At 45.1% G+C, this 21,768-nt stretch overlaps 1 protein-coding gene across 1 annotated transcript in view; it reads left to right on the top strand.

Annotated features, from left to right (window-relative positions):
- The window catches only part of RYR3 (ryanodine receptor 3), a 511,176-nt gene that overhangs the window by 444,403 nt on the left and 45,005 nt on the right, over window positions 1-21,768 (top strand). Inside the window, exons 67-74 of the mRNA XM_072738189.1 lie at window positions 2,140-2,380; window positions 9,163-9,250; window positions 9,351-9,443; window positions 14,404-14,418; window positions 17,040-17,210; window positions 17,463-17,522; window positions 19,147-19,278; window positions 19,796-19,908. Coding sequence (XP_072594290.1) covers window positions 2,140-2,380; window positions 9,163-9,250; window positions 9,351-9,443; window positions 14,404-14,418; window positions 17,040-17,210; window positions 17,463-17,522; window positions 19,147-19,278; window positions 19,796-19,908 — 913 coding nt within the window. The remainder of the gene's footprint in view (window positions 1-2,139; window positions 2,381-9,162; window positions 9,251-9,350; window positions 9,444-14,403; window positions 14,419-17,039; window positions 17,211-17,462; window positions 17,523-19,146; window positions 19,279-19,795; window positions 19,909-21,768) is intronic.

Raw genomic sequence — 21,768 nt, 5'->3', positions numbered from 1 at the left:
ACTTGGATCTTCATGGCTTTATTTGCTTTTGGCACTTAAGAGTCCCATTTGATTTTAAAAAATCTCATTTGCTCTTACAGTGATAACTGTATTTTCCCAGTAAGTGCTCCTGTGTGTTTGGTACATATATAAATCTCACTCCCATGTGGGCTGTACTGGAAGTTGCTAGCATTTGTATTTCATGTTATGCTTTCTAAGACACTCCCAAATTTAGGTTCACAACAGCATCACTTTGGGTTTTGGGGATTTTGTTTCTATATTCCTCTAGAACTCCTTGCATGCAGTTGGCTCTTAATGAATTTTGTTACCCTATTTTTCTATTCCTGAAGCAACCTCAAAAAAAGGGAAAGGCTTGGAAAATTAATAACCAGATTTCCCACAGTCGGGAAACTGAATATTTAGTGTCTCCTGTGTCAAAGCAGAGTTTGAGGAGACAGAAGCCAAGGCAAAGTCCTTGCTTTTGACCAACCAGCAGCGTGGCGGCTCCACAGTAGCAGTTTCACCCACGTCACTTCCTGGACCAGAAAACACAGTGGCTGGGCCAAAGGGAGCTAGTAGCCCAACCCTAGATATTTATCTTCCTAGATAAATGAGGAGGTATCCCTTGGCAAGACCAGGGAGAAGAGTTTCTGCCCTCTTCCCGTCTCTGAAATGAACTGAGATCAGAATTATAAATATTCTAGGTGCTCATAGCTACTCAATAGTGAAGACCTCATGAGCATACGAGTAAATAAAGTTGATGTTCCCTTTTTACCTATTTAGCCCAAGAATATTGCCAACCCCAAGGCCATTTGTTGAGAAGCTCAACTTGTAATTCATAAGGGATTCTAGGAAGGAAGGAGGTGGAAGGATGGGCTCCCTCAGCTCTGGAGAGATGCAGAGAGGACAACTGCCAGGAAAACTGGCAAGCCAACTCACTCTGTTACTCCCCAGGGGTCTCCAGATCTCGGGGACCACTTCATTGCCAGTGCCAAAACAAGTGATTTTAAGTTGTAAGCCTTGGCACAGGCTTACTCACCCACATCTGGAATAGCCATTCTTATTCTGAGTCCAGAGCAGAGGTACAACTTGGGGCAGGGTGGGTGGGAGTGGTGAACTCTCCTAGCCTGAGTTGTGGCTTCTGGGTTCATGCATCTCAGCAGGAAGCTGCCTTCACTTCCTCCCTTTACAACAGTCTTTGCTGTGAAAGTGAAAAAAATAAGGCAGTGGGATTTAAAAGAAAAAGTGCCAGAATATAGGCTATTTCCAACTGGAATGCCCCAAGCTAAAAAGACTTTGAAATGCACAAAACATACATGGCTTGTATTGGCAGTGGTAATGGCTCTTGCTAATTTTATTTAACTTAATTGTTTTATAATTACTCTGATTCTGATATTTATTATCAAGCAGACCAAGAGGATATTCCATTAAAGAACAGAGTGAGATGTGTAGGTTTTACCTTTCTCTTTAGGAGGGCCAGAATCACAGCCCCAGATTCCACTGATGGCTTGTGTCTGCTCTTTGACTTCTGGTGACCACCTCAGCCTCTGTCTCAGCTCATGATAACCAGTGACAGTTTATCTGTCTTCCACAGGGCCCCAGGCAGTGAGTTGGCAGTTCTCAAGTACTGGGGGCTGAGAACTGTGGTTGGGTTCATGTATTATTTTTATTTTTATTTTTTGGAGCGGGGGGTGTCATGTATTTTTAACAACAGATTTTTCTATAAAATAACCAGAAAGCATAGTACTGAGTGCCTATTCTTGGCTCAGCATAGTGCTGGTTATTAGGGGGGGAAAGGCTCTATCCCAGGAATTTATAATCTAGCTGGTGAGCCCACACTAGGATGAACATACTAAAACTGTGTGGTGAGGAGCTAAGAGTGTGGCCAATGCCAGGCATGCATGAGGAGTTCTAGGGTGACAGGGGCTCCCTATGGCCTGGACCAGCAGAATGGGAGTAGAGACCTTCTCCGTGGCTCCCTGCTCTCACTGTGTCTTTGTGAGAGGGAAGCACCTAGCGGACAGCGAAAGAAGGGAATAGGGCGATGGCTGTCCTGAGTCAGTGGGTTGTTGCAGCCTCACCTTTCAGGATCACTTCTTTCCTTTGATCAATTGTCCTAGTGTGTGAAATGAGGTGGAGGCTTTTTGTTTGCAAACGCAGTGTACGCCCAGCCAATCATCAGCAAAGCACGGCCAGACCTGCTGAAGAGCCACTTCATCCCAACTCTGGAGAAGCTGAAGAAAAAGGCTGTCAAGACTGTGCAGGAGGAGGAGCAGCTGAAAGCCGACACCAAAGGAGACACTCAAGAGGCGGAGCTCCTCATCTTGGACGAGTTTGCAGTCCTCTGCAGAGACCTCTATGCCTTCTACCCCATGCTGATTCGCTACGTGGACAACAACAGGTATGGGGGTGGGGGTGGGCAGCCTTCCATAGGATGAAAAGTTGGTGTTGGGTTGTGTTACAGGCGAGAGAGTGAGGTCACAGCTGCCACCACAAGCCACCCCTGCCCGTCCAAAAAAGAATCCCCCACGTAGCACCTCCGGAAAGTGCTTTCCTTGGACAGTGATTCTGTTTGGCCCATGACGTGGCGGCTCCATCCATCAACACATGCTACCGGAGGTCAGAGGGAGTGGGTCAGGCAGGGGCAGCAGTGACCTACTTCTTCCCCTCTCCACAATGTTCTGTCACGTATTCATTCAGCAGCTATTACTGTGTGTCAGGCACTGTTCCAGGCATTGGCGGGGAGGGAGGGAGGGAGGCATGAAAAAACAAAGATGTCTGGTCTAAAAATCTTGTTGTGGCAGGGAAGTGGGGCACACGGACAGTAAACCAAATAAGAACTTAAATACCTACTGCTCTACTTTCAATTATGCTTTTTGCATAATTGATGTAAGTCAATTATGCAAAGCAGGGTGAAGAGAATGAGGAATGCCAGGGTGGGGTGGGGTCGCAGCTTTAAACAGAATGTTAGCTAAGAAGGCAGTAGTTGAGCAGAGACCTGGAAGAGGTGAAGTGAGGAATCATGCAGGTCTGGGAAGAGGTTTATTCCCAGGAAGAAGGACCGTGTGGAGTCAGCCCTGAGGAAGGAGTGGGTTGGGGTGCTCAGGGGATTATAAGAAGGCCGGTGTGGCTAGAGGAGAATGGGGAGGCAGCAGAATGGTGGGAGATGTCAAGAAAGCAACATGGGGCCGAGTGAGCCATGTGAAGACTCTGGCTTTTATTCTGAGTGAGATGAGAAGTTAGTGGAGGCTTTGAGCTACTCTGTGATGTGATCCAAGTTGCTTTTTGAATGCTGTGGTGAGGCATGGAGGCAAATAAGGGGTGAGGAGACCAGCTGGAGGGTTCACAATGATCCCATCAAGAGCTGATGGGGATCCCTAGAGACAGAGCCAACGGGAGATTTCCAGGGTCTCGGGGGAGGAAGGATGAGGAAGCACCTGCTAAATGGGCCTGGGGTTTCCATTTGGAGTCATGAACATATTTGGAAACTAGACAGCGATAGCGACTGCCTGGCCTGGTGAATGGACTAAGTGTCACTAACAGCAAATTTTATATGTGTTTTATCACAATAAAAAAGAAAAAGAGTTGGATGGCTGAGGCCAGGGTAGTAGCAAAGAAGAGAAGATGCCAGGTGCTGGGTCTGTTTTTAAGGTAGAGCCTTTAGGACTTCCTGATTGGGAATGAGAGAAGAGAAAAGGGTCCAGGGTGATTCTGAGTAAATGGAAGGATGAAGTCTCCAGCAACTGAGTTGGGGGAAGATTGTGGGTGCACACGTTTTTTAGGGGAAGATCTGGAAATCTCTTTTGGACATGTTAAGCTTGGGTTGCCTATTCAATATAAAAATGAGAATGTTGAGTGGGTAGTTGGAATATGTGAGTCCAGAGTTCGGGAGAAGGAGTTTGGAGTCAGTAGCATGCTGGAGAACCATGAGACTGGATGAGAGAAAGGATTGAGAAGAGAGAGGAGTCCAAGAACAAAACACCAAGCCCTTGTGCTCACCAGCATCAAGAGGTCAGACAGAAGACGAGGAACCAGGGGATGAGGCTGAGAGGGAGCGAGCAGTGAGACAGGAGGGAAAGTGACAGAATGTTGTGTCCTGGGTGCCCACTTCACAAGGCATAGCCAGGAAGAAAGAATGATGAAAAGGTTATCAGTGATCTCGAGGAGAAAAGTTTCAATGGAACAATGAGAAAAGGCAGCCTCTTTGCAATGAGTTGGAAGAGAAAGGGAGAAAAAGGCCTGGATACAGCATGCAGACCACATGTTCAAGGAGTTTTACCACAAAGGGGAACAGAGAAATAGGATGCTAACCAGAGGCAGAAGTAGGGTCAAGAGAAGAGTCTTTAGGATGGGAGACATGTCGGCTTGTTTCTTTGTTAATGGGAATGACCTAGTTAGAGAAGGGGAGATTTACCATATAAGAGTGAGGGAGATAATTTCTAAAGCAATGTTCTCCAAGCAGGCAAAGGGTCAGCACTAGATAGTTTATCAACAACAAGGAGGAGGGAAGGGAGTCTGGGTCCTGAAGCTGGTAGACACTCACATACACACACACACACACACACACACACACACACACACACACACAATGTCTAGGGATCTGGGGGAGTCCTTTTCTGGTTGCTTCCATTTTCTCACTGATGTAGGAAGCAAGATAATCAGCTGAGAAAGAGGATGGGGAGAAGGTGCTTGGAGGTTTGAGGAGTAAAGAGAAGCTATGGGGCAGTAGCCAGGGGGAGGGGGAAAGGAGGTGGGCTGAGTGGTGACCGGGCAGCATTAGGGGCTGCCCTTGAGATCCATGGTCATGGATCCAAAGTGAAACTCATCACCAAGTTGTCTTCTTCTCTAGCCAGTTCACCCCCAGGTCCATGCTCAAAGTAGAGAAAGAGTTGGATTATACCAAAGTTGGGGTTTTGTAAAGTGAGTATGACAAAGAAAAATAGGTGAGGAAGTTGAGGGCATGTGTAAGAGGATAATTATAAAGACTGACCACAGAATTTAAGCTGGTTGTTGAGGAAGGTGAGGACATGGGGGGCTAACATCTATGAATAGGCAGGGGAAGAGGATTGTTGGTCCTAGTGGGGAGCAAGGACCAAATAGGTATTTTTATTATACCATACCCTCTTCAACTTTAAAGGCCTAATGTATAAAGTGGAAAAAGTTTAAAATAGTAGACCTAAGGATCCAGGAATATTTGGGGCAGTATTGCTAACTTTTGAGTAGTAGGCCATTCTGTCATGGACAGGAAATAGGTCTGGATACTCCCATTTTTGCGTTTATTTTGTAAGGCAAATTGTGCTTACTATTTAAAATAATCAACTACTTTCATTATTTAGTATTTGAAAATAAATACCTTATAGTAGGTAATATCTCTTTCCTGTCTAGGAGACTTTACCCTCTCAAAAGAAACCCTGCTTTAAGGATCATTGTTTGCGTCATTTCCAATAACGTAATTATATTAGCAGTTAGAGAGGGGATTTGTCAGGGTTTGAGGTGAAAACAAAAATGAAAGCAGAGTAAGGTTGCTCCTAGAATAGCTCTTTAATTGCATTTGTCACTATTGACGGTCAAGACTCAAGATAGAATGTGTTCTACTTATACAGTGCTTGACAATTGCTAAAAATGGCAATGTCGGAGAGTCTTTGAGATCATCATTAATTCATTCATCCCCTTTTCAACCTGCTCTTCCTTGAACACCAGAGAATGTCATGGCCACCCAAGCCCAACCTAGTAATACTTCCATCTTATGTGTATGCCTTTACCTTCTTTGGGTACTTTCTTCACCAAAAGAATTGCTGGCTTGGAACTATGGGACTGTAAAGTTGGCAAGAAAAATAGTGGTCACTTTACTTACCTGAAACTGGGTGAGTAAACACCGCTTCCTTGCTCCTGGCAGTGCATTTCTGCCTCTTGTTACCCACCACGCTTGCCAACAGCAGCTGCAGACTCGCCATGAGCACCTCCCATTCTAGCCTCAGACAGTCCTAACAGTCCTGAGCTCGGATGGGTGGCTTCTGTCCATCAGCTCTGACTTTGCTTTTAGATCCTCACAAAACTATCCCAATCTCTCCTTGGCAGCTCTTTAATTATTGAAGAGAGTCATCTTGTCCTGTCCTCCTCCCTGTTCTTCCGCGTCCTGTTAACCCTTTGTACCCCCTTCAGCCCAGTCATGGCACTGTTTCAGGTTCCTTTGCCCTCTGGAACACTGTTCTGAACAGAAGCTTCAATTGGTCCATTTTCAGCCCAGCATTGACCCAGAATGAGCAAGAAATCCAGGGATAGTGTGGTCAGAGCTGGGCAGGTCAGCTGTCCATCTTCTCATGCAGGAGGTAGGTCAGCACAGGTTAAATGGATCTCTCCGCATGAGACAACAGCTTTTCAGCCTCCTTCCTGACAGCCAGGAACACTCAGGTCACAGAAATGAACAGCTTTAAATGGTATGATCTGGGGTGCAAACCCATCTCTCGGGCTGCCTAAGGGAATCGGAGCACATGCTCTGCAGTGACTGCCGCGGGCTGTGTCCTCTGCGAGAAGCTTGGAACAGGTTGAGATAAGCTCTTAACTCTAACTCAGACAACCTGACCATTAAGGTAGGAATCTGGCTTTCCTTTCTTTCAAAGCCTGATAACTGGCTTTCCTTTCTTTGAAAACCTGATAACTTGTCATTTCAAAAATGAAAGCTAACTCTCTACTCTTGCAGTCATCCAGGATTTTGTTTGTGCATTTCTTGTTTTCTGCTAATATGCTCAGTGATTTCATCCACTAGCGTTGCTTCAGCCATCCACCTCCCTGCAGATCATTATCTCTACACCCAATCTTCTTGCCCACCTTGTGTTCTACCAAAGCCTTGCCTTTTCCGACTGCCTTTTGGCATCATACAGTCTTGGTGATAAAAGAGACCCAAATATCCTCCCAAAGGATCAAGTGGCTGGATACTGAGAGAGATCTGGGTTCTGGGAGTCGGAGAGCAGGCAGGAGATGATCCCAGCTGCATCGTGGGGGCAGAAAAGATATGGGCAAATAGGAGAGGTGAGGTCAGGATCTTCTGTTCACCTGCAAATATCAGAGAGGTGCGAGTTTGTGTGCCTGGGGAAATATGGGATGAGGTATCCTTCATCCATACCTACCACTCTGAACCTGAAGAAAGAACCTCACTAGAAATAAGAGGCGAAAATATGCCTCCTAGAAGAAAAAGGGTATTGAAAACAAAATTCATTCACTGAACTCTGCGTTCCTGTGGAAGGCAAAGGGATCAGAATCTCCTTCCATCTTCTGTGAGGAAATGTTCACCTCGCTTGTTGTTTTCAGAGCTCCTGCTGCTCACACACCCTGTGACTGTACTTTTCCTTGGCTGGAGAGGTGACCCCTCACCTCTTCCCACTCAGGGCACAGTGCAAACTTACAAAGCTCACTTAAACCAAAATACTGAGGAATGAATAGCTGGTAGTTCTGACAAAACTTGATACTTGATCCTGAAAAATCAACATGAATGGAATAAGAAAGCATTGCCAATCTCAAGCCTCAAGTTTGGATTGCATTTGGCTGCTAATAATGGATACCTGATCATAGTGGCTTAAAGAAACTAGAAGATAAATCTCACAAAGTCCAAAGATACCCAATCCAGAGCCAGTGCGATTGCTCCTCATTAAAGAGCCTCATTCCTCTGTCTTTCCCTTCTAAACACTGGCTTCTGTCCTTGAAGTTACCTAATGGTACCGTGTGCCAATTATAGTCTGAGCCATCATATTTTAATTCTGGGCAGGAGGTATGAAAGCAACAGGGGGAAGGCAAAGGGCATCTTCTGCTATCTGATCCCCTTTTAGAGAGCCTTTCCAGAGGGTCCATCCAACAACTTCACTTCCATCTCATTGATCAGAACTTAGTTACATGGTTATCCCTCAAGGGAGGCTGGGTCATGTGGTCTGCAGCAGACATAATGCACCCTGGATAAAATGGACTTTTGTTCCTAAGGAAGAAGAGGAGGATGAGTATGGGGTAGACAACCTGCAGCATCTGCCGTGTAAAGGAGAGGCTAGTTGAGGTAGAACACAAGAAAGATAAGCATGTCTGTGAGGCTAGAACTCAAGGCATAAGGAATGGAGGAGACAAGAGAGGGGTCCAAAGGTGGCCTTGGCCTTATGAGTCTTCCCCTTTCCTCCTTAGCCTGGTGCTCTCCACGAATGAGCAGAAGGTGCAGGTTGCCCAGGACAATTCAGTGTGGTGTCCCAAAGCTTATGGAACTGGCTTTTGATAGCTGTTACCCTGCATGCACCAAGGGACGATGGATTTTTCAGACCATTCATGAGAACTAAAGTTTTCTTTTACCTAAGAATGAAAGATGATTTAACTTCTACTGTGTTACTTTACACAGATATTTGAAAATGGCACCTCGCCTAGCCCTTTCAAAATATAGTTTGATCCAATATGTAAGATACTTAGAGGCAAGACTACTTTTAGGAAATGACTGAATTCTACTGCAATTTAGCCTCCTTGCTGCCACTGTGAAGTTCTTAACCTGGTCTAGTTTTTAATTTAAAAAAAAGAAAGAAAAGTGAGTCATGCTATTTATAGGGAATTTCTAAACCATTTCAGAGGGCATAAGAAATGTTTGGTCTCTGCCCATACACTTAGAACAATGGTGAAAAATGTATTGTCTTCCAAATTTCATTCATAAAACTGGCTTTGAGAGGAAAAGATGTGAGGTCTGAACTGTTTTTAGAGTGCTCCATATTTCAGAAGCTACAATGACAACTGTCTTGACAAGTGTCAGTGACAAGATTAGATGTCATACTAACAGAGGCTTTTCTAGTCTTGCTAACCTCATGGCTTAGAGAAGGCCTGTCCCAAAACAGAATGTATAACCACAATCACCTCATCTGTTTAAAAAATAAAAAAACAGAAACAACCTTTGACAAATTTGAAATGTTGTTTGCTAAAATCTGTTGCGAAGATAATCCTTGAACCCTCTGGTAAAATGGAAAATGAGTATTGTAGGTCCTTCAAAAATATCTACAATTACACACCTACAAGCACATAAGGAGTATTCTATCTGAATATTACCTTCGTGTGAGAATGTAGTTTTATCTGGATAAGTGTGCATACCCAATGTTGGCTTAATTTTTAGTGTGACTATTTTAATCATTACTGAATTTTATATGCATATTCATTTACTTTTCACCTTAGATCTAACTGGCTCAAAAGTCCCAATGCTGATTCTGACCAGCTCTTCCGCATGGTAGCTGAGGTCTTCATCCTGTGGTGCAAATCTCACGTAAGGAATATGTGGGCCCTGGATTTAGAGATGGCTGTGAAAGGTACAGACCTCCAAAAGCATTCTTGTAATGTTGGCTTTTTTATATCCCCCCACTTAGAACTTCAAGAGGGAAGAGCAAAATTTTGTGATTCAGAATGAAATTAATAATTTGGCATTTTTAACTGGAGACAGCAAAAGCAAGATGTCAAAAGTAAGTCCATTGAAATCATTTCCACAGACTCTTCGATCTAGACCTAAATTATGTATCTTGGATGGATGAAGGGATTAGCTCCATACTGCATTTAGGTCAAACCACGAAAACCAACAGTCTCTACTATTATTTCTTTGAGAATGAGCCAGAAGAAACTGCTCTCAAATAAGCATGGTCATCACATTTTCTGAATAAATAGCTGTTTGTATGTCAAAAAGTTTAAGTTTCAAGACTTGCCTAAGGCATTCGAGAGGTCCCCCAAACCAAAACTGCTGTTAGTTTGAAAATAAAACTACTTCTGGTACAGTGAAGCTGCAAAACTACACACACCTAGAGCCACCTTTTGATTAGCTATGAGGAAATTACCTTGCTTTGAAGACTTCGCTAGCACATGTTCTTACAGTAAGCTTGTTTTCCTCCTATCTGGACCATCCAGTAGCTATTTGATTTCAGTTGTGCTGACCTCTTAATGCCTTGTTTATTTTCCATGTGGGTTGCATTCAGAAACCCAAACGTCTGTCATTCCCGCAGGAAATGTTTAAAAGAGGACATAGGGGATCCCTGGGTGGCTCAGCGGTTTAGCGCCTGCCTTTGGCCCAGGGCGTGATCCTGGAGTCCCGGGATCAAGTCCCGCATCGGGCTCCCGGCATGGAGCCTGCTTCTCCCTCTGCCTCTCTCTCTCTCTCTCTCTCTCTCTCTCTCTCTCTCTCTCTCTGTCTATCATGAATAGATAAATAAATAAATACATCTTTTAAATAAATAAATAAATAAGGACATAACAGATATCTGTCTGTTATGTCTGTCCCTGTAAGAAGAGTAACTTACAGGGAGGGGCGTAGCAGGAATACAGGAGGGGGCCCTGGCCTCCCAGCTCCTCTTGAGTCAGCTCTGCACAGGGCAGCTTTGCTGTTTGGAGTGTAAAGAATTCTCAGATACACTTCAGCAGGTGCCCATAAATACATACAAGACTGACTTAAATGTGATGTTTTATTACCAGCTGTTATGGCTTACTCTTGACTCTGTTTCCATGAGAAGTGTGCCTCAGTGAGAGTTGACTCCATATGTCGTCAAGTATAAGTGATATAATGCCTGAGATGTACGTCTCTCTCATTGCTGGCACAGTGCTGCCTTTGAGGAACATGAAGGTGGAGTGTGCATGGGGACCCCTCAGGAGTGAAAGTCAGTTCTGGAAAGATGATAGTCAATGGTTGGTAGCAAAACCTTTAGAGCATCTTTCCAAATAACCATTTGAGATGAAGACCTATGTACGTGAAACTGCAGACAAGGAGCTGGTATAACAACCAAAAATGAAAACTTCACCACATGTGCGTATGTGCGTAGCTCTAGTTAGCTGCCACCACCCTGAACTTTCCACCCCTTCTGTCTTTTAGCTATGTTCACACTAACCCTTCTTCCAGCATCCAAAAGTTGACTCTTAGTTGAGAATCTTATATACACTGCTTAATAAAGTTTGACATATAAAATTGTGCACATACAAAGGAAAGCGATCAGAAGTATATATTCGTATTCAAGAGTAGTCTTTGCTGCAGAGGAACCTAACTTAAAGTGGATCCCTTTGTGCTTTAGGTAATTTTATTTGATTTTCCAAAATTTATTTTGCATTTAACTTCTGGCAAACAATCTGCTGCTCATGTGAGATATACAAAGACAAGATCTTTCAGACTCCTGATCCTTGGATATTTATCTTAAGTATCCCTCCGAAGGGTCTTCTTACAGCTATTGTTGGCTCTTCTTTGGCTCCATCCACCTACAGAAATTCAATAAATCCCAGAGAGATTTCCTGCTGCCTTCACCTTGGGGTGGAACCCCTGGCTCTGGGCTGAACCAGCTAGCATTCATTGTTACTGTCAGCGGATGACAGCAAAGCAATGGAAATGACTCTGACATAAGGAGTTGGATCCCTGGTGAGCAGAAATGGCAAAGACATCTCAGTGCCCTGGTGATGAGTGGCTACTTAGGGTCCTTAGGTTTACACTTGGAAAGAGATGGGGTGACAGAGGATGACATTTCAAAACTAACCTACTAACAAACTAACTGGAAATTCTGTTCGTTCGCATTGCTGAGTGAGGAAAAGGGTATGTTTGTCCGAGGATGGTCATATTCAGAATCTATGCATCTTCCCTGTTGGTAAGGTTTGTCTGCAGGAGAAAACACTTTTGTTTCATTCCCAGTGATCTTGTGTCCTAGTTTTTCCTAAGTTACATGGAAAAGGGTCAATCCTACAGTCTTGAGAATGTGAGGACGGGCCCCAGATGTTAAATGATATTTGCCTTGCTCCTCAGAGTAACAGGTATTCATTCCCATTGATCCTGTGGCCTCAGTTGAGATACAAAGTATAGTAGTAAGTAGGACTAGAGACTGAAAGGAAGCTATATCCTACCCTTGCCCCAGCCATTGAGTGAAGATATAGCCATCCACCATTCATTAAACTCCTCCGAGCCCCAATTTACCAATCTGTACAATGGGCTTGAGCTTACTACCTGACTCCTCCCAGCTCTACTCGGATGCTATGTTTAAAAGTCAGTTTTGAGGGACACCTGGGCAGCTCAGCAGTTGAGCATCTGCCTTTGGCCCAGGGCGTGATCCTTGGGATCCGGGATCAAGTCCCACATCAGGCTCCTTGCAGGGAGTCTGCTTCTTCCTCAGCCTGTGTCACTGCCTCTCTTTCTCTCTCTGTCTCTCATGAATAAATAAATAAAATATTTTTCAAAATAATAATAAATAAATGAATAAATTAAATAAATAAATAAATAAGTCAGTTTCGAACTACATCTCTAGGATAGAGATAAATGCAGCACATTCTTTCAGATGGAGGCCCCTTTACCTTGCCTCCAGTACGTAGCAACTCATAGCTCTCTCTGGTATGTTATAGAGGTAGAGCTACATATGAGACAATGGAGAGGAGGTATCCTTACCCTCAGTTGAGTCCTCATCACCTTTTCCTCCCTAAAATTAGATGCTCTCTCTACTGCCTAATCAGGATGGTCACTTGTGCTTGCTTTTATCTCCACTCTTACCTGGACTCTGTTGTTGTATAAATGAAGTTGGCCTCAGTGCATATGGCAGTAGCTGCAGAGACCTGTGTACTGGAATGCTGCATGCCTATACACACTGCACACGCCATTGCAGATGGAGAGGGAGGCAGAAACAAAATAATACAGTGGGCCACGCTATTTATACTTGATGAACTGAAGACCAGATCACAGATGCGTTATTTTTCTGGCAATGAAAGCAGGTATTTTTGGAGAGTTCATTGTATATTTTCTTTATATAACACCAGTTTGCAAATATATGTCAAGCTAAATGTAACTAAGCTGAGCAAGTGTTTTTTTGTTTTCTTTTGTTTTTAAACTTGTTTTGTTTTCTGGAAAAAATGTCAGCAGCTTCCTCAGAAGGGAATGGTAAGTTAGAACGTGTTTAGCCCAAGAAATGCCAGTCTCTTAACCAAGATTATGAGTAAAAATAGAGTTGTAAGGCAGGAGGTATCAGAGCTCCTTGTTGTTGAAAGCCTCTCCACCCTGTGAGTGTGATTTCAGTGTATTGGAAAAGGAGAAGGAAGATTTTCGAGGCTGAGATTTTCAAGGGTACTCAGACCTACATGTGGGAGTTCGCTTCTTACACCCATCTCCCCTGTTGCTCACTCTCCTCTCTCATCCCCTCTACCACCCATCTTTGTCACTCTGTTTATATTCCTCTTGCTCTGGCACTTGTGCAGTTCCCATACTGTCCCCTCCTCCCTACCTTTCCCCTTCTCCATCTCTCTTCATGTCTCTATCTCCCTCTCTCCCCCTTCCCCTCCCACTCTTCCCTTCTCTATCCTTCCCTCCTGCACCCTTCCCTCCTTTGCTTTCTTTCTGTTGCTTTCTCATTCTCAGACTGGCTTCTGGAAATTCACCTTTCTCCCTAATCTAATGTTGGGTTTACTTGTCTTCACCTCACTTACCCTTTTAGTGGGGATAAGAACTTCAGTGGTGCAGGCTTGTCTGCTTTTAGAAGCCTCTCCCTGTGCTGTCTCAATGCAACACACCATCCACCATGTGTCCTTAAATTTCCTTTCCCACAAGAGTCTATGCTTTGTCCTTACATTCACACATAAAATCATCTGTTTGATCATAAACTACTGTTGATAATGTGTAGGGAAATGGAAAGATTTTGATGGTCTAGGAATTAATAAACTTCTCTTTGGAAAGTATAAAATTTAAAAGTAAAAAGAAAATACTTCCAGCATTGTGAGTATTAGAGAAATCCAAGGAGTTAACCCATCTTAGCAATACGTGAAGAAAAGAAAAGAATGGAACCTCTAGCATGAAAGAGGCTGTGACCTAAGATTTATTTAAAGATCACAGCACCAGAGGGAAAGATGCTCCATGCTTTGGGCAGTGGGCCAATCCTGAATTACCCTGGATATTCCTAGGGTACTTCTTTTTAGCAAACCTCTTTTTAGTGGAAGCGCACATTGCCCCTTAGCTCCGTTCTTCCTTCTCTTTTCACAACCACAGATCTGCTGGAGGTGATAATGTGGTGGGTGGAAGGAGGAAAGAAAGTTGGGGTCTTTGGTTACATGACAGATTGTCTACAGCCCACCCAGGTGAAAAGAGGGAGGTGGGAGGGGAAAGGCTCTAGATGTAAAGGGTTGGTGTGTGCAGCCAAACCTGAAGCCCACCTGGGTCTGAGCAGCGCATTCTCAGGGAGGCCAGTCTTGCCTTGGGGGCGGAGGTGTATGGTTTGGGCGTAAGTCCTTTTGGCCAAATTAACTTCCATCCTAACCTCTCACTCACTCTTCATGCCATGCTCAACTGGCTTCCAGAACTGTTGAATTTCTGTTGTGGTGGCTGAGAAATGGGATCTAAGAAGCTATGACTAACATGTGCTACCTTGTGCCTTGGACCTCTGCTTTTACTCACTCTTCTTGTTTCTTTTCTTTTGTCTTCCCACACAGGCCATGCAAGTAAAGGTACAGGTCAAATGCATGACGTGTCTTTTCTGTCCTAGTATTAGAGGTGCCAGGCTCTGGCCACCCTCTGCACTGTGCTCACCATGGGGGTGGTACAGAACGGATCTTCCCACCTGGAGTTCCCCCTCAGGCCTGCTCCAGGGAAGACACCTGCCCGTCAAAGAGTGAATGTAGGCCTACCCACCCTTGGAATGGGGAAGCCGGGGAAGCCAGCCAAGCCTCACCCTAACCGAGGTCTCCTTGCTATCTCTGCTCCCTTCCCCAGCTGCCCACTCTGCAGCCAGCACACTGACAGAGATAGGGATGCCGACAGGGCCTGAGAGCCCAGGAGGCTCACTTCTTCCTCTGCTGTACCACGTAGGGTCAGGATCCTATGTGGGTCCATGGTCCCAGTCCTTTTACACTGTGTATCTCTGCCTCTTGTGCAAGATTCCCATGATTCAAAGAGTTTTCCAAGGATTAACCTTCAGAATTTGAAATCAGGTGACCATGTGTTTTTGCAAAAAAATAAAAACCATGCATATGGTGGAATAAACCCTAGGACAGCTTTCCAGTGACCCATACAGACTATAAGTTGGAAGTATTTCTCTGAATTCATTAATGTGGTGTGCTACCCTAAGTTATGTGGCAGAGAAAGGGAGATGTGCAGGAACCAGATCACATACAGCTCTCAGTTAGAAGAGGGAAATGAAGCCATGGCCATGTCAGCTTGGTTCTGGATGTTGACTGACCCAGATGCTTACCTGCTGTGTGACCTTGGGAAAACCACCTATCTTCCCTGGGCATCATGTTCTCACTTATATAACAGCCTTAGTTTTGTATCAAGAGTTAACTGGGAGGATTAGAAGTGCTTTATTTAAGTGGTAGGTACATCAGAGTCACATTACATAGGCAGCATTTATAATAAGAACATGAGATTGGCCAAATAAAATAGAATGAGCAAGAAATTATTTGAATTCTGTATCAGATCTACAGAGTTACATTTTACTATTTACTTGATACCATTCACCTTTTACATTTTTATGTACAGGGCACGTCAGAGTTTATGTACACAAAATGGGGTTCTAGCCTTTATGGATGATTCTCAAGGGTAATGTGGACCAAAAAGGAGTTTTACTTTAGGCACAACCTTTTTAATTTTATGCCTGATGGTGGAATACGTAAGGAACGTCGCAAGCAACTCAGTAAATGAGAGAACTCTCCAGGGTGTCCAAGGGAAGCAGCTTCCACTTTCCACTGTGTTCTAGGACACAGGAAGCTGCCTTCTGTAAGCCTCATTTCCTAACCCCTGCACGTGTTCCTCACAGCCCCTCCCACTGCTGGACTGGCCTGGCCTGCTATTTTGGAGCACTGGGCACAAGGTTCCCCACAACCAGCCTGGGGTTTACCAGCCTGGAGCTCCACTGTGGTGGCTGTGATGTCACCCCCTGAAGGCACAGTTGCCACAAGCTGGATAAAAGAAATCACATCCATTTTAAGAGTGTCCATTAATGATTCCGAACCTCTTTCACACTTTAGAAGTCAAGTCATTTAAAGAGATAGGTCCAAGGCGGTGTTAATCCCCGCCCTCCTCTCCTCCCAGAAAACCAGGGCCTCAGAAGAGGGGTTCTGTCCCTGGTCTTACACGACCACTCCAGGAGTGGCATCTGGCCTCCTTCACTCCCAGGGCCCAGTGTCCTCGTCCCCATAAACCAACCACAGCACCACCCCCTTGTTCCTGCAAACACTCCGCAAGCACCTCACAAAGCAGAGCTCCGCGGAGCCCCATTTCTCTCCCTCATAGTCCCCACCTTGGTTCCATGCTCCTGACATCTAGCTGGGGCCCCGGAGGGCAGCGTGCTCCTCAGAGCTGACTCCACACCAACCCGGCCAACCCAGGGCCTGTCCCTGAGGGCCCACCCTCGGGGCTGTGGCCGGGACCCTGAGAGTTCTCGGGTGGGTGGCTCAGTCCAGTGCCTCGAAGCCCCTCAGAAGCCTGCTGCTCCACCGGGGGGCCTCACTGGGTGGAGGTCCCTGGGGGGGGGCTCCGCGGAGGGCAGGCATGCCCTCACAGACTTGGAGAGTTCTGCTTTCCGCAGCGTTCCCACCACTTTTTCCAACCAGGTACCAAAGTGGACCCCTTCTGGGTCTTCCCTTTCCCTATAGGGTGTTCGCTGCCTGGAGGTGGAGGTTGGGGGGCTGCGGTGCTCCAAAACCCCGGCTTCCGCCCTGACCCCAGAGCCGCGGTCCTGCCCTACATGCTCCTGCACCTGTTCGCTGACACCTCGGCATCAGGATTCCCCAGTCTTTCCTGGGGCCCTTTTACCAGTTATCACATCATTCTTTTTGTAAAACAACAGCACCACCAGTTTATCTGTTCATTCGGCCCACAACAAGGCAGCCAAGACTGTAGGTGTTGGTACGGTGGGCGCTGGCACGGTCCTGCGGGTGTGCGCACAGGGGCAGGGTATGGTCCAGCAGGTCCGTGGGGCGGCCCCGGGGTCCCTCACACAGTGGGTGCACTGTGCTGGCAGATGTGGCAGGCCTGGCCCTGAGGGCCTGGGAGGCAGGCCGCCTGCAAGGGGACACTGGTCCCGTCGGAATCCCTGAGCCCCTCTGTTTGCCCCTGCCTGCTCCCCCAGTCTGGAGGCCAGGACCAGGAACGGAGGAAGACCAAGCGGAGGGGAGACTTGTATTCCATCCAGACCTCTCTCATCGTGGCCGCGCTCAAGAAGATGCTGCCCATTGGTTTGAATATGTGCACGCCGGGCGATCAGGAGCTGATCTCCCTTGCCAAGGCCCGCTACGGCGCTGTGAGTCCCGGGTCCTATGGCAGTGGTGGGGTGCTCCAGCCGCAGGGTCAACTGGGGGAAACACAGCCTCCTCTCCTCGTCTCTAGAGCTGCCTGGAGAGCATGTACCCCTTGTACATGTGTGTAATTTTTCTTTTGTTCTTATAATGAAGATCCCAGAGAAACTGCCAAGCACTGTCCACCCTTCCCCCGGCCCTGCAGTACATTTCCCCCAGGGATCTCTAGGAATAATATTTAGCATCTCTTTCCATAGAGGGACACAGATGAAGAGGTAAAGGAACATCTGCGGAACAACTTGCACCTGCAGGAAAAGGTGAGGTGGTGGGAGGAGAGCTCGAGAAGGCGTCCGTTGGGCTGTAGGGTGCCACCCCTCTGATTAGTTTACTGATGCTCTCTTTAATATGTTCTAAAAACTGGCTCCAAATACAGGTGTTTAGTTGGTAGGATTAGTTCTCTGCCTTTAATCTTTGCTTTTGTTTGGGGGGCATGGGTGGAGGGGGGGAGAGTTTTTGCCCTTAATTTTTTTTCTTTCCTTTACTGTGACAAAGAGGGTGCAAAGGCATTTAATGAGGTGTTGCCTTCCTACCTACCACTATGTGAACATCCAGCCCCTGCAGGGGGTTACATTAGGTCTCAAATTGACTTACTGTGAACCTTGTTAAATAAGGAAATGGACACCTGGGGGAATTTTAGCACATCCTGACAAAGTAGCTCTGTGGAGTTGGTATAAACCAAAAACAAACAAACTTTGATTTTAAAGGCTATTTGAGATTCTTTTTTCCAGGCCTGTGAATCTGAACAACCCTTTTCCTCAAATATATTATGCCCTAGATGGAAGATTAAGCTGACACAAACCACCACTTCTTTCCATCCCAAACATATGGAGATAGCAGAGAAAATATACTACAAAAAAGGCAGTAAAAAGAAATCCCAAGTGCCAGAATAAAGAAGACACTCTAAATCACAGGAATGAGAAGAAGTTGACACAATTGGGAAAACTTGTTGAGCTTTCTAAACCAGATATGTTTCTTAGAGGCTGAGGTTTTTAATAACCTTAAAGGAAAAGGAGTGTGGGACCTAACTATCCATGCTCTGCACAGATGTAAAGCAAAAAACTAACATAAAATTAGCCTTAAACCAATAAAACCTATAAATCCCCTGCAGAGACAACCATAAAACCACTTGGAGACTCTCTACCTCTTAGAATATGGGCTGACATACCAATAAATAAAACTCCTCTTGAAGCCAAAGTCATGCTTACAGGAAAAAAAAAAAAAGGCATGAAAGAAAATCTACCACCATTAGAGAGTCAGAAAATGCAACAAAGGGAAGAATCTAAGCCTAAGAAAGTGCAGAAGGAAATTAAAAAATAAGTGTGATTGAAATACTTAAAGAGCTAAGCATAGCAATAGTATCCATAAAGCAAGACTTGGACTTTTTTTTTAAGTGTTCTCTGTTCCCAATGTGGGGCTCAAACTTACAACCCCAAGATCAAGAGTTGCATACTCCACCAACTGAGCCCAGCAGGTGCCTCTGGATAGTGTTTTTAAAAAAGAGAGTGAATATGGAATTGATCAAGAGCCATATAGTGATTACAAAAATTAAAAGAATTAATCAAAATTAAAAGTCAATTTGTAGACTAAAAAAATAAGCTAGGTACAGCTGAAAAGAGAATCTATGAATTGGAAGATCACTTTCAGGAAGTTAGAATGAGGTACAGTGAGAAAGGGATGGACGTATGACAAGAGTTAAGAGATGCGGACTAGAATGAGAATTTTCTATATAGATCTATAATGTTTCACTGAAGGTAATAGAGAAAACAAGAAAGAAGCAGTGAAACAAGAGTCTCAATTCCTCTGAAACCACATGAGGACCAAAGGCTTTTTAAGTTAAAGGAGAACAGGGATTGCTCACCTTGTGTGTACTTTATTTTTCAGTCTGATGACCCAGCAGTAAAGTGGCAGCTGAACCTCTACAAAGATGTTTTAAAGAGTGAAGAACCGATCAATCCAGAAAAGACTGTAGAACGTGTACAGAGAATTTCAGCAGCTGTCTTCCACCTGGAGCAGGTAAGGAGCATCTACCCTGAGGACCGAGGAAACAAGACCATGCTGGCAAATATAAAGTCTCTCTCCACACTCAGCTCTTAGTTAGGAGTGTTCTCATAAGACTCCAAAAAAGGGGAAAAAAACCCAAAAAGGAAAAACAACCATCCAAGCTCACTCCCAGATGTCATCTTCATGCCTCATATAGCAGACTCCTCAATTCTTTCCCCTCCGAGGTTTTTTTGTTCTGTTTTGTTTTGATTTTTTTTTTGTTACAAATTTTTGCTTTTAGATCAGATGACCCCATTCAAATCCCCTACCAGTTGTAAAACTGCTCTTAAGTAATAAACGTCCAAAAGCAGTTGGGAGAAGGAAGAAAACCTCAGACCTCCACAGGCCAAATCATTTGCTGCTGGGACATTTTGCTGACTATAGTTGAGAAATCGAAATTCTTCCAGGGTTGAGATGTCTGGCCTGCAGGCGACTACCTCCTGCCACCCAGTTAGCCTAGTGTGCACCTACCTGTGTGATTTCTGTTCAGGTGGAACAGCCTTTGAGATCCAAGAAGGCGGTCTGGCACAAACTGTTGTCAAAGCAGCGGAAACGGGCAGTGGTGGCCTGTTTCAGGATGGCCCCTCTCTATAACCTGCCCAGGCAAGTATTCTGTCCTTTTCTTCTGGCATGGGAGCCAGTGATGGGAATTGAGGTATCCTCCCAAAGCTGTGCTAGCATGGACACTCATGATCTGAGGGGTAGAAACCAGAGTCCTCCATACATGGTGCCATCACAGTCTGCATATAGTATAATGGCCTGCTAAGGCAGTCCAGGTAAGCAAAAAACTAAAAATGGCTATGATTCCCTAGTGAGCCCTGCCTGCTTTAGCTCATTATCTTACACCCTCAAGTAGGCTCAGTAAGCATATGGAAGCTTAGTTTTACAGAGGTGGGGTCCTTTGTGAGGATATAGAGGAACCCTGGAGAAAGAGCTTTCTAAAATGCTTTACCCCAAATGGTATTTCTATGATGAGATACTTGAATGGCCCCCAAATAACTAGGTGTCCTCAGCAGGTCAGGAAGTGTAACTCGAGAATCCTTGAGCACAGTGTATTTACATTCAAGATGAAGAAAGGGCCCTGGCTAGAGATGTCCTAAGAGGCCAGTGATGGGCACATTGCCTTATCTGCATGGTTAGTCTACACTCTGCAGTCAGAAATATGCGAAGGCTTTTCTGGAATGTGCTGTATTAAAATAGGGCAGAGTATCCATGCAGATTGGGCAAATGTTGACCACTGAGACTTGCCTCAGTGTCACTGGTGATGTGGCAGCTCTCCTGTCCTCAGGTTGATTGCAGGGTCTGCAAGATTGGGCCTGAGATCAGTAAAGAGAACTGCAAATTGAGTATCAGTCTCTGCTTTCTCAACTTGCAAATCAGCATGAACCATCCTCACCTGGTCAGGAAAATTAAACTGAGTCGGAAAAGTATCTTGAGAATCCTACGTACAGAAATGTTTCCTTGGAATACCAGATAAAAGACTTGCCTCTGCGTGACACTGGCTTCATCAGATTGTGCTTCGTGGCCACCGTTTGTCCAGAGTGCCTTTCACCCTGTGCTGGGCCAGCTGGCCAATGGAGCTTTCCCCATAGGGTCTTTGAGGAGAGTAGAGAATCACGGCCTGGGAGACACATACCTGCTTCTACAGGCCTCTTGAGAAAACAGGAGAGTGTCTTTGGAAGAGGATGAGGTACCATAAAATCAAGTGAATTCAAGAATAAAAAGCCAAAAAATGAAGACAAACAGTCATCATGGCTCTGGAGACCACTGACGTCCTGGCAACCAAGTAGAGTTCACAACCCCGTAGAGAAAGCAGAAGTACACAGGATTTTTATCTGTTTCCTGGAGTGGTGACACTCCAAAAAGAATTTCCTTTCTTTTTGGGTAGAGATTCAGGCCTGATGTGCTAATCAAAACTCCAGAAGGGCTCAGCCCTGAGCACATCTCCATAGCCAACAGGGCAAAAATTGCATCTCGCCAAAGAAGCTTTTTTTTTTTTTTTTTCCCTAAATTTGTTCAAAACACTAGGACCACCCTCTCCTATTTTGGTTACTCCTTCAGCAGTTCTGCCCCTGGATGGGCAACAGTAAGCTCAGGGATTCATCATGTGTTTGATGAAGTGCGGCCTGCCCCATCCCTAGGTTTCCCCCTAGTATGGAGGAGCACAGGTAGAGTTTCTAACAACAGTAATAAAAGCTAAGAAGCTGATGGTAAAAATCACTCCTTTCTCCATCTTGTCATAATTGAAACTGCATGGAGTTGTCCATATTAAAGGGCTAGAGGGGTTTATTTGATTATGTGGGAACTATTTCTCTGATGTTAGTTTTTAAAAGACAACCTGTGTGCTTTTCTCCAGACACAAAATTAATAATTTCTTCCTGAGCACCTTTCAACGGGTTTGGCTGGAAAAGGTTAATGAAAAAACTCAGTATGACAGGCTAATACCCATTTTAATGGTAATGT

This window comes from Vulpes vulpes, chromosome 15, assembly GCF_048418805.1.
Source record: "Vulpes vulpes isolate BD-2025 chromosome 15, VulVul3, whole genome shotgun sequence".
Taxonomy (NCBI): Eukaryota; Metazoa; Chordata; class Mammalia; order Carnivora; family Canidae; genus Vulpes; species Vulpes vulpes.
The sequence above is the reverse complement of the archived record's forward strand: the minus strand, read 5'-3'. Positions and strand labels throughout refer to the sequence as shown.